Raw genomic sequence first — 11,003 nt, 5'->3', positions numbered from 1 at the left:
AGGAAGAGGGGGAGAGAGAAAGGAGGAGGGAGAAGAGAGGGGGCCAGACTGCACAAGCTCTCCGAATCAAACGCCGAACGCGGAGGGATGAGAGTTTTAAGAAGGACAGAAGAACGAAAAGAGAGATGGAGAGAATGAGAAAGAGATGGGAGAGAATGAAAAGAGATGGCGTGCCAGAGTGGGGCAAATGCAGAGGAAGAAGTGAATAAAGAGACTAAATGTATATACATATGATCAGACATTGAAAGATAGTAGTTGAACGAATCGAATCACAAAACGTGTACAAATATATTCAGTTTAATATATTAAATGTAAAATAAGGGCTAAAAATCCTGAGAAGTTATTTCTTAAAATATGTTTAGTTTACAACTCTTCACATCTCATATGCCTTCTTAAAACAAACACCTAAGGCAATAGTATTCTTCCACAAATATAAAAAAGTCTTATCTATGGCTTCTGAAGGAGGCATTCTGCCGTACCACCGACACAGTCTACTGATCATTCACACAGACACAGTCTACTGATCATTCACACAGACAGTCTACTGATCATTCACACAGACACAGTCTACTGATCATTCACAGACAGTCTACTGATCATTCACACAGAGAACACCAGGATACTATGAAGTATCAGCCACAGGATGTGCATCGTAAACCATGTTTTACAGTGGTAAGCAAACAGACAGAAACACAGACAGAAACACACACTTTATCGACACGCAGACACACACACACACACACACTTCCTTGTAAAGCAGCGTTTTTTGTAAAGCTGCCTTCAACAGTCCAAATACTAAGCAGCTAGGGGTAGCCCCGCCTACGGAATCCTCAGTCAGCCTTCTTATTGGTGAAAACTGCTCCGTTGTTGTTGTTTTTGCTGCCTCTCGGCTCCCCATTGGTCAAGGAAGAGGATGACGTCACTGGGCCCGCCTCCTCGGGTTGCAGGTACTCATTTAGAAGCCTCTGATAGGTCGGGTGGGATGTCAGTACTCTGAGCAGGTCCTCTGTGGAGGAGAACAAACATTACGTTAAAACAGCGGTGTTGTCGTGACGACAAAGTAAAAGCACAGCCCAAGGCAACCATAGCGACGCGTCACGTGTAATCATAAAATGTGACCCGATAACAAGTGAGATAACCCAGAAGACCGTTCAGTGTGCTGGTCAGTGACTGGACTTCCTCCTCCTCCTCCTCTTCCATCTGGCCCCCACAGAAGAGTCCCAGTGTTTAAACTGAAGAAGCTGATAAGTCTCACAGTGTGTGTGTGTGTGTGTGTGTGTGTGTGTGTGTGGTTGTGTGTGTGTGTGTGTGAACAGAGGAGCAGCCAGGCTGGACTCACCCTCTGTGGGTCTCCTCCCCCACGCCAACTCTGTGTACAGCGCTGTGGTGTTGTGCTGGGGAATGCCCACCAGCGCCCCCATCAGGTCAGACAGCTCCACTGCACTCAGACTGCCAACACCGTCACAGTCAAACATCTGGGAGGTGGAGAATCGTTTAGGATTAGCAGCTTTTGTCTGCAAATGTGATATACACATATAGCCTGGCCCCCCAATAGTGGAACCAGCTCCTCGCTTCCATCAGGGACACAGACTGTCTCCCCAACTTCAGGAAAAGGCTCAAGACTCACTTGTTCCGGGAGTACAACGGCACTTAGGAATGCTTGCTTGATTGGACCTGATGTTAGTTTACTCCAGGATCACAATGACTCTTATTGAGAGACTTGTTGCTCTTGTAGGTTAGTTATAATGAAGTTAACTCTTGTACTCGCTGTGAAATATTTTACTGTTGATTGTTCTTCTACAGGTACAGTCTTGCACTTTTTGAGGTTCATGTTGTTTTAATTTGTAACTTGTATAACTGCATGCTCTTATGGGTCTTCCCTTTGGCACTTGTTCACAATGCATGCTTCATGTTTTGGCTAGTGTGTTTGGGACTACCTCGTTGTTATATTCAGTGACCTATGCTCTTTTGTAAAGCTCTCTTGGAAGTCGCTTTGGATAAAAGCGAGTATATGGGGTGGGCTGCATATTGGTATAGAAAATATCCACATTCAGCACTTATTGGGGCAAGGACTGTCAAGCAAATACACACACAGGCACACACACACACTTTTGGGAAATACTAATACATGTACGTACACACACACACACACACATCCCCCCCCCCCCCCCTCACACGTCCTCAGGTACGTACAGTTACTGCAGTGTGTACGTACAGTTACTGCAGTGTGCAGCAGAGACTGGAGGCCCACCAGGCCAGAGATGGCAGCCACACTCAAATAGATCTGTCGGAGGTCCACCTCCTCATCCTGAAACACACACACACACACAGACACACACACAGGTCAACATTCACAGGGTTAGACACACCGCACTTCCCGGCCTGGGCTCTCAAACCCAGGCAGAACAGAAGCAGCTTTGACGTCACAGAGAGGTAGGTTAGTGCTTCCTAGTTTCCCCTGAGGTAGAAAACCACACACACACACACACAGCAGGGTTTCCCGCAGAAAATGTGTAAGTTAAGGTGGTAGGGTGGGGTGCTGCCGTCAGACCGGAGGGAGGGGTATTTTTTGCGATAGCCTAATGAAGGGAGACTGCCGTTTTGGAATGGAAGCGAAAGAAGGGCAGTTTTTTTCAGTTTTTCTTTACAACATAGTTAAGGCGGCAGGCGTGTGTTGCTTAGGTGGCCGCATGAAGTATAAAGTGCTGTGGGAAACTCTGCACACAGGCTGCTTACCTTGGAGTAGAGGCTGTAGATCTCTGCAGCCGTCGCTCGGTCCGTCAGTCCCAGAAGGGACGGCAGCTCGTCCTCACCAACCATCCACCCTTGACCCGACTGACACCTGTCAATCATCCTGACCAGGGCTGATTCCACGTCTGCAGCTCTGAACCTGAGAGTGAGAGTGAGAGATAAGTGTGAGAGAGAGATAGAAACAGAAAGAGGATCTTTGAACACACACACACACACAGAGGGGGGGGGGGGGGGGGGTCCTACCCGTTCTTGTACAGCAAGGAGAGTGTCTGTCTGGCTGGGGGCTCCAGGGGGAGGGAGACGCCCCCCAGCTTGTTGACGGGAACACGGCCCTCCATCACATAGTCTGTGGCAGGCAGATCCAGGGCTCTGAGGAGACACACACACTGTTACACACACACACATCTCACTTCATCTCTTGTCTGTGTCCTTCACACACACACACACACACGATTCTCATCTCTCTCTCTCTCTCCTTAACACACAACTCATAAAGAAGACAGCCAGAGGCCGGTCTAGAAACACACACAAACAAACTGTCTCTCTCAAACACACACACACATCAAAACCGTGTATAGACGCACTTGGCCATGAGCTTCTGAACATTGTCAGCATACAGGTTAGGGTCAGCCTTCTCTTCCTGGGATGGGGTGTAAACTGGCATGTACTGGGACCAATGAGAAAACAGCACATAAGTACTTCCTGGTACAGTGACCTATGAGAAACCATCAGGTTGACATTGGACAGGTCCAATGGACCAATAGCATACCTCTACAGTGACATTTGTGTAGAGCTGAGAAGTGGTGTACCACAGTGCTGCTATCCTGGGAATGACCAAACAAACGACCAAAAACACATAAGCGATCCATGTCTACACGTTTTAGATTGATTTCACAGTTTTACAACACCTGGTTTGGGCGTGTACTGAGATGATAGCCTACCAGCTGGTCCCTTTGTAAGTCCACCGGGTTGTGTCCTAGAATAAATAGAAAAGTCACTTTACATGCAGTGACACAGAATCTTAAGATAGCGTCAGCCCTGTCTCTCTCTCTCACACTCTCTCTCACACACACACACACACACACACACACACACACACACACACACACACACACACACACACACACACACACACACACACACACACACACACACACACACACACACACACACACACACACACACACACACACACACACACACACACACACACACACACACACACCTCAAACACACCCCACTTAGGCATTCTAAAGGGAGTAACCACTTGACAAAGAAGCTGATTACAACGTTGACCAGCCTGCTAATAAACCTGATAAAGCACAGGACTGTCATGCCTCGTGGGCCTTTCTTAACTCCTTCAAGACAGGTAAGGGTGGAAAGGTGGGTTTGTCAAGTCACATGACCTCCACTTTGCACCAACGGCATGAACGAAGCAACGTCTCGGACATACACACACATTCCATCGGCATTCCCGTCCATTATTCACACGAGTGCTACTGTAAAACAGGTCTGGTCGAATGTTGGGCTCGCTAAACAGGTGTCACAACTCTGCGTGTGTCACCGGGACTGTGTGGCCCCTCCTGGCTCCACACTTGTTATGCAAGCGAAACCCTGTGAAAAGGCTGGTTTCCGGTCGGATCCGGTTCGGGTCGGAGCCACTTACCAGTCTGTTAGGGTACCGCAGCAGAACCGGCTGAACAGGGACGCCAGCTAGGAAGGCACCTGGAATGAGGAGGGGGAGGGGGGGAGATAGAAATGGGGAGATGGGGGAGGAGGGGAGTACTGTGAGGAAGCCAGCTTTGCTGCTCAAACCGCTCTGTTGACACTGAATACACCCCCTTCTCCTTCTTCCCTTATATAACATACCATCCATTCCTTAACCGTCTGTAACAATAACACACAAAGGAAGGGCGGGTGGGAGACAGGGCAGAAAGAGAGAGGAACAAAATGGGAGAGAGAGACCCACAGACAAAGCGAGACAGAGGGAAAGAGAGAGACGCAGAGAAAGAGAGAAACAAAGGACAGGAGTGGATGTTCCTCGCAGGTCCCTAAGCACAGTCTAAACTCACCAGGTTTGAACTTGATGAGCACACTGCCATTGGTTGTGGTGCCTTCTGGGAACATCAGCATCTGTTGCAGAGATAGTGAACAGAGAAAGGGTTAGGGTTGGAAAGAATGATTGAGACCAATCCAAATAACAAAAAGAGACATTTTTAAAAAGAGCTCCAACTCTTGAAAGGGAGAATGATAAGGAGACAGCGAGACAAGTTTCCTGTGGACCCCTAAATCAAACCCTATTGGCTCTCACAAAGCAGTCCCGCCCCTCCTTCACCTGGGGCCAGTGTCCATTGGACGTGAGCCGCTCTTTGATGTGGGTGACACACTTCCTCCTGGACTCTGGGTCTTTTCTGCTCACTATTACAGACTGATTAAACTCCAGCAGGGCTGCAACACACAGGAAACAGAACCAGGGTTCAGAACTAGAACCCCACAAGATTCCACAGCACTGCAGATATAAACACTGCCAGAAACACAGGGAGGGGAAGAGACAGAGGAATGGAGGTCACTTCATGGAGTGAGGAGGAGAGAGGGAGGTCAAGTAATGGAGAGTAAGGAGGAGAGATGGAGGGAGGGAGGTCAAGTCATGGAGAGTGAAGAGGAGGAAAGATGGAGGAGTAACCGGTGTGAATCGGTGAAACCACCGGTTACAGAGGGAAGTCAAATACATACACTCCTTCATTCGCCATTCTCTCCATTCTTTCACCCATCACCACCCTCCTTTCAATCCATCTCGTCAACCATCCACTCATCCCTCCCTTCCTCCCACCCACCTCCTATGACTGGCAGGCCGGTGTTCTCAGAGCGCGACACCACGGTTGGCAGTTGGGTCGGACACAGAACCAGCATGTCCAGGAACCCACTGTGAGGTGCTATAGCCAGCACCGGCGCCTCCTTCAACCCGGCCCGGCGACCTTTGACCTTGATCCACAGGAACCCGAGAGAGAAGAAAGCCGCTCGGCTGAGCAGGAGAATGATGGGGTGGAACAGCCAACGGCGCCAGCCGCTGACTGGCTTGGCCCGCTCCTCCTCGGACAGACCGGCGAATCGTAGGCGAGCGAATGGCCACATGATGAGAAAGATGAGGGCGGTCAGAGTCATTCGTATGGGGAAGAGGAAACACCCTTGAACTATTCCCTGGACAGAGGAGAACGATGCGTGTTATTGAATGCCTCTCATGAGTACACAATGTGCATGCAAGTACCCTAAAATAGCAACTAGGCCAATGTCGGCATGTTGCCAACATTCAGGGAACACTTCCGAACATGGTGAAGGATACTTGGATGAGATATCCCTATGCGCTTACACAAACATCTTATGTGGTGGTCTCGTTGTCGAAGCACCCAAATGGGAAAACAACGTACCCTGATTTGCTGCGCAGTGGTCAGTTTCAGTTTGTGCACGAAGGGGTGTGGACACTCTGGCGTTGCTGAGTGACTGTAGCGTCTTTCCATGACGACACGGCAAGCTTTGACAAGTTGGACAGAGAAGTCCTCAGAAAAAATATTGTTTCGAACGACACCAAGTTCTTAAAGGTAAACAACAACAAAAAACGTGCGTGGAAAAAAGGCGAAAATGTCCAGAAATGTACAGGGCAGGGACTGGACAGTATACGATGTGAAAAGTAACGTCGTGAAAAGAGACCCCAATGGCAATCCAAAAAAGTACGTAACGTTTAAACCGAATGAACGACACACCGTGAAAAGTATTTACAGACGTTGCTTGGTTAGAATTCCAGTAACAGAAAACATATCCAGTCCCTCCACATGGCTTGTCAACAACAGACTGCGAAGCTTGTTGCATTACCCTTTTCTAGTCACCTGTCCCGCCCATTCAACCCTCTGACAGCCCACCCTTCGCAGAACCCTATATCAGTGTTCAACCGGTTATGTTTGAAAAAGCTGTTCCGATTGGACAAACTGGTTTTGGTGCGACTTTAGCGTTTAACGCCCAGTCGAATGGTTTCGATAGGTGCTTACCTTTAGTGTTTAATTTCATATCATAGCTGGTGAACAGAGTTCCAAACGACTTGTTTTGGGTTGATTCAAAACACGCTTTCCTACCCGCATCAGAGCACTCTCTTGAATTTGAATTTTCTGTGTAGCCTATTTCTTTATTTTATGACCTGCAGCGGTTTATTGCATATAGTTCATAATGTAAACGTTGTATAGCGAGATTACGGCCCCGTTCTTGTGTCAACAGAGCACGGCTATAGCCATAGAGTAGATAAGGTTGTGCTGATAGCGAGCCCCCCCATTATTGACACAAAATCGGATAGATCTTTGTGGTTAGTGACCAGTTACACAATTCTTCCATTAGATGACGCTGTCTTTACCCTCACCCCAACAAATCAAGATCTAAGGTTATCCAACGTAGGAGTTTTTATTTGACAAAACTGGAAGAAAGAAAATCATAACAGTATTTTTAATATAACGAACGAGAATGAAAATTAAATATTAAAATGTTAATATCACTCATGGTAGACTTTTTCAATAGTTTGACAACGTTTTTGAGGTTCTGGTTACGTGTTGATCCCATGTGACAACTGTGGTAATATCATTAAATATGAACAAAATATGGGAAATGGATTGTAAAGTGTGATCATGCAGAGAAAATAAAAAGGAAAAATAATAATAAAAGGATCAAAAGGGTAAGCTAGCCAGCTTCCAAATGAATATTTATCAACAGAACAGACATCTTACACTGTTTGCATCAGAAAAGGCTAACTAATGTGTGTGTTTGTGTAATATTTCCTTTTCACAAGACCATCCCTCCCCCCATGATCTCCATTCTCTGTGAAAACAAGAAAACAAACAATATTAATGAACAACTATTCAACTGCATGAACAGAATCTGACCAATCACATCCAGCTCTAAAGTGACTGCGCTACCAAATCAAATTCATTACCTGAGGGGGTTCTATGAAGGCCAGCCAATCGGACGAGTGTGTTGGGAGGAGCCCCATTGATTGACACTTATAGATAGCCAATGCCGAGCCCAGCAGGTTTCCTACCAGGTAGACCAGCCCCTGGAGCCATTGTTGACTGGAGCTCTCCAGTAGCTTAAATGCTGAGGAGGAAATGGCAATTAAAAATCACACTACATCTTCCCAATGACGTAAAGCCATCAGATACTCTTTTTTACCCTGATAATAGATTGTGTGCACAGATTTCTGTTTGATAGTGTCAACTGATTGTGGAAGTACAGTACCATATAGTGTTACAACTCGCCTGGCATCAAAATACCTAGACGTGAACCTTTTAAAAAAGTGGGCCATGACCTCAGCGACAGCAGAGGTCAGCAGAGGTCAACCGCAGTGTGCTGGTGGACGTTGGTGGTGGCAGTGGCGGGCACGGTCTGGCTGTACTCACTGGCAGACATGGACATGAGGGCTTGGATGGGCCTCCAGGCCATCATGGCCACCATCATGATGGGGAAGATGGAGATGGTGTTCCCAGACATGTACATGATGAACAGGTTCATGGGGATCTGCTTCAGGGGGCCCAGCGCCACGTCCCAGCACCTCTGAGGAGAGGGAGGGAAGAGAGGAGACAGGGAGGGAGGGAGGCAGGGAGGGGATAAATAAAAGAAAGGAGAGAGGAATGGAGGGAGGGAGGAGGGAGGGAGATAAATAAAAGGAAGGAGAGAGGAATGGAGGGAGGGAGGAGGGAGGAGGGAGGGAGATAAATAAAAGGAAGGAGAGAGGAATGGAGGGAGGGCAGGAGGGAGGGAGGGGAAAACAAGAATGGAGAGAGGAATGGAGAGACGGAGGAGGAAGAGAGCAGGTGAGATTGGCATCTCCATGTTGTCCTTTGTGCAACAGAACCATGGATTATTCTAGAAAGGGAGAGGCGTGGTCCTGGGTTCCTCCCTGTGCATGGTGGACGTTTCCCTACCTTCTCCACCAGGTTCCTGTCTGTCTCCTGGACACTGGTGTCAGGGACGGGCTTCTCTGAGTAGCCGATGGGGTAGACCACGTCCCCCTGGCCACTCAGCCTGTCACCACGGCCCCTGGGGGGGGGGGGGGGGGGTGGAGAGGAGGACGGAGGGATAGGGCAGGGAGAGGGCAGAAGAGAGAGAAAGAAAGTGAGAGATGACAGAGAGAACACAGACATTGTGTATTCATTTCAGACCTCTGCCAAAGAGTCATAGCGATGCTGTGGTGTGACTTGGGACAAACAAAAGACACAATGACAGAGGAGAAACATGAGTGAGAGCTAGTGCTGAGTGTTCCTGCTGGTAGGAGATTTATAAAAGTGGTCGAAGAGGCATTACTAGTTCATTTCCACCGCCTCCTACCAGCCAACTCGACACCAGACCAACTCGACACCAGACCAACTCGGCACCGAACCAACTCGGCACCGAACCAGCTTCTTACCTTGTGTTGCCCATGCTGAGCTCCAGAGCCCATTTCATCCGCCGGGCCCCCGCCCCCCCTCTCGTAGATAGTGCACCTCCTCCCTGTCCGCCTGGAGACGCCATGGCAACCGGCTTTACGACTACACACGAAGACGACAAGACCTAGAGAGAGATGACAGTGAGTATGTGTGGTGTCGCTATCACTAGAGTGGTGACAGTCTTAAGCATTGGTAGCGACGTCCTTCAGCAATGTCGCTTACAGAGTTAAAAGTATTTAGTATCTACATATCTGACAGTAAGACAATCATGAGCATTTCTTTTAGATAGCCTAAGCACCCAACCAACCGTCCTTAGGAGACATGCCAAGAGATAGCTGGACTGTCAGCTAGCTTGCTAACTGTAAGCACGCAATGTAGCTAGCTAGCAACATCCAGTCATGAAGCCAACGTCAAGGGATAAAATACGGTCACGTTTTCTTACCTTACAAAAACGTTCCAAATACGTCAGCTTAACCGCTTTGCATACACAGAAGCGGATTATTTAAAGGATAATAGTGAGAAATATCTGGAGCTGTGTACAGACCAAATCGAGAACTGCAGCTTGGACTCTTTAAGATGACGTTTCACAAAATAATGTCGCGTAAATGACCTCATCGACACCCTCCAGTGGCAGAAGAAATACACGACATGGACGCGTACAGTAGATATTTTATTAACAACTGTTTTCAGTATCAAACATTTTCAGTATTTGTTTAACATTTTCAGTATCTTGTTACTCATTTTAGAAAAAATACTGACACAGCGTGGGTTTACAAATGAGCAAGATTAATCCGAACAGCATGAAGAAAATACAGTGCAAAAAGGAAAAGTGTGCTTGTGCTTATAAAAAGGCACGTCTGCGAGGCATTTTGCTAGTTTTCATGTAAATATACTGCATTATGTCACGAAGCATTTTGTGTGTAAACTTGACATGAAACGTGAATGCGTGTGTCACTTGTACAGGCTTAGCTCAGGACTGTGATAGAGGCACATGTAGGCGTCACACAGCAGGCGTCGAACGGACTCTCGAAGAGAGGCGGGGTCTATCCTGCTCAGCTCCTCCTCTGATAGGCTGAGGTAGCGGCCCACCTCGGGACACGGCCTCACCTGCGGAATGTTGAAGCCGTTCTCCCCGCCTGGCGGAAACCATGGCAACGGGACACAAAAGAACCAGGAAATACGCATGAAGGAAATACTCTTCGTTAATAACAACCATAACAACAACAACATTATCAGAATCTTTATTCAATTATAAAAACAAAAAAACGTTTTTCTTCCCTCAGCGTCTTAAGCCCCAGACTAGACATGTTGTTTAATTGTAACTTGTTTAAGACTGCATGCTCTTATGGTTCTTCCCTTTGGCACTTATTTGGTTTTTCACAATGTATGCTTCATGTTTTGGGCTACACAATGTTTGGGGCTATCTCGTTGTTATGATCAGTGACCTATGCACTTTTGTAAAGCTCTCTTTTGGAAGTCGCTTTGTATAAAAGTGTCTGCGAAATGGATTAATGTAAATGTAGACCTCTGACCTTCCCGGTCGGCCATGCTGTCGAAGAAGAGCCAGTCGTTAGGGCGGGGCCCGTGCTTCACAAAGCTGACGTAGTGGCTGGTCTCGATGCACGTCACGGCGAACAGAGACATCCTCTGACGGGCGCCGTGCGCCGGCCCGGACCACGGGCCCCCGGGAACGCACACCTGGCCAGGGCGGTGGGACGCACGCTTCCTGTGGGAGTGCACCTGGAGGAGGGAGAGGGGGGGGTAGAGAGAGGGGGGGGGAGAGAGAGAGAGAGG

General features: G+C 48.1%; 3 protein-coding genes across 4 annotated transcripts in view; all 3 read right to left on the bottom strand.

The window, feature by feature from the left end:
• Positions 1–281: 281 nt before the first annotated feature.
• lpcat4 (lysophosphatidylcholine acyltransferase 4) lies at positions 282–6,637 on the bottom strand. 2 transcript variants are annotated; one of them, XM_084691536.1, is made up of 13 exons: positions 6,177–6,619; positions 5,586–5,949; positions 5,087–5,199; positions 4,824–4,884; positions 4,418–4,476; positions 3,693–3,727; positions 3,521–3,575; positions 3,336–3,418; positions 2,995–3,120; positions 2,737–2,890; positions 2,216–2,308; positions 1,340–1,475; positions 282–1,006 (listed from the first exon to the last, which is right to left on the bottom strand). In XM_084691536.1, exons 1-13 carry the CDS (start codon positions 6,264–6,266, stop codon positions 831–833), a joined length of 1,545 nt encoding a protein of 514 aa, XP_084547662.1. In that variant the 5' UTR covers positions 6,267–6,619; the 3' UTR covers positions 282–830. The 2 variants fall into 2 exon arrangements, with proteins under 2 accessions (XP_084547662.1, XP_084547663.1); XM_084691537.1 differs by lacking the exon at positions 282–1,006 and having other exon boundaries at positions 2,194–2,308; positions 6,177–6,637.
• A 538-nt stretch (positions 6,638–7,175) lies between these two features.
• emc4 (ER membrane protein complex subunit 4) lies at positions 7,176–9,796 on the bottom strand. Its single transcript, XM_084691545.1, has 6 exons — positions 9,652–9,796; positions 9,191–9,333; positions 8,709–8,823; positions 8,184–8,337; positions 7,721–7,881; positions 7,176–7,605 (listed from the first exon to the last, which is right to left on the bottom strand). Exons 2-6 carry the CDS (start codon positions 9,292–9,294, stop codon positions 7,570–7,572), a joined length of 570 nt encoding a protein of 189 aa, XP_084547671.1. The 5' UTR covers positions 9,295–9,333; positions 9,652–9,796; the 3' UTR covers positions 7,176–7,569.
• A 64-nt stretch (positions 9,797–9,860) lies between these two features.
• The window catches only part of cyld3 (cylindromatosis (turban tumor syndrome) 3), a 6,999-nt gene continuing 5,856 nt past the window's right edge, over positions 9,861–11,003 (bottom strand). Inside the window, 2 exon segments of the mRNA XM_084691523.1 lie at positions 9,861–10,345; positions 10,742–10,949. Of these exon segments, the coding sequence (XP_084547649.1) occupies positions 10,161–10,345; positions 10,742–10,949 (393 nt within the window). The 3' untranslated portion in view covers positions 9,861–10,160.

Source organism: Hypomesus nipponensis, chromosome 25 (assembly GCF_054491055.1).
Source record: "Hypomesus nipponensis isolate SF chromosome 25, ASM5449105v1, whole genome shotgun sequence".
Taxonomy (NCBI): Eukaryota; Metazoa; Chordata; class Actinopteri; order Osmeriformes; family Osmeridae; genus Hypomesus; species Hypomesus nipponensis.
Note: the sequence above shows the minus strand (reverse complement) of the source record. Positions and strands in the feature narration are given on the sequence as shown.

Coding starts and splice junctions, on each gene's coding strand:
- lpcat4 (XM_084691536.1), bottom strand. CDS start 6,266: ATGGAAAGACGCTACAGTCACTCAGCAACGCCAGAGTGTCCACACCCC. Junction 3,728..4,417: donor TGCGGTACCCTAACAGACTG/GTAAGTGGCTCC, acceptor TATTTATTCTAG/GACACAACCCGGTGGACTTA. Junction 3,576..3,692: donor ACTTACAAAGGGACCAGCTG/GTAGGCTATCAT, acceptor GGTCATTCCCAG/GATAGCAGCACTGTGGTACA.
- emc4 (XM_084691545.1), bottom strand. CDS start 9,294: ATGGCGTCTCCAGGCGGACAGGGAGGAGGTGCACTATCTACGAGAGGG. Junction 8,824..9,190: donor CTCAGCATGGGCAACACAAG/GTAAGAAGCTGG, acceptor CCCCCCCCCCAG/GGGCCGTGGTGACAGGCTGA. Junction 8,338..8,708: donor ACAGGAACCTGGTGGAGAAG/GTAGGGAAACGT, acceptor CCCTCTCCTCAG/AGGTGCTGGGACGTGGCGCT.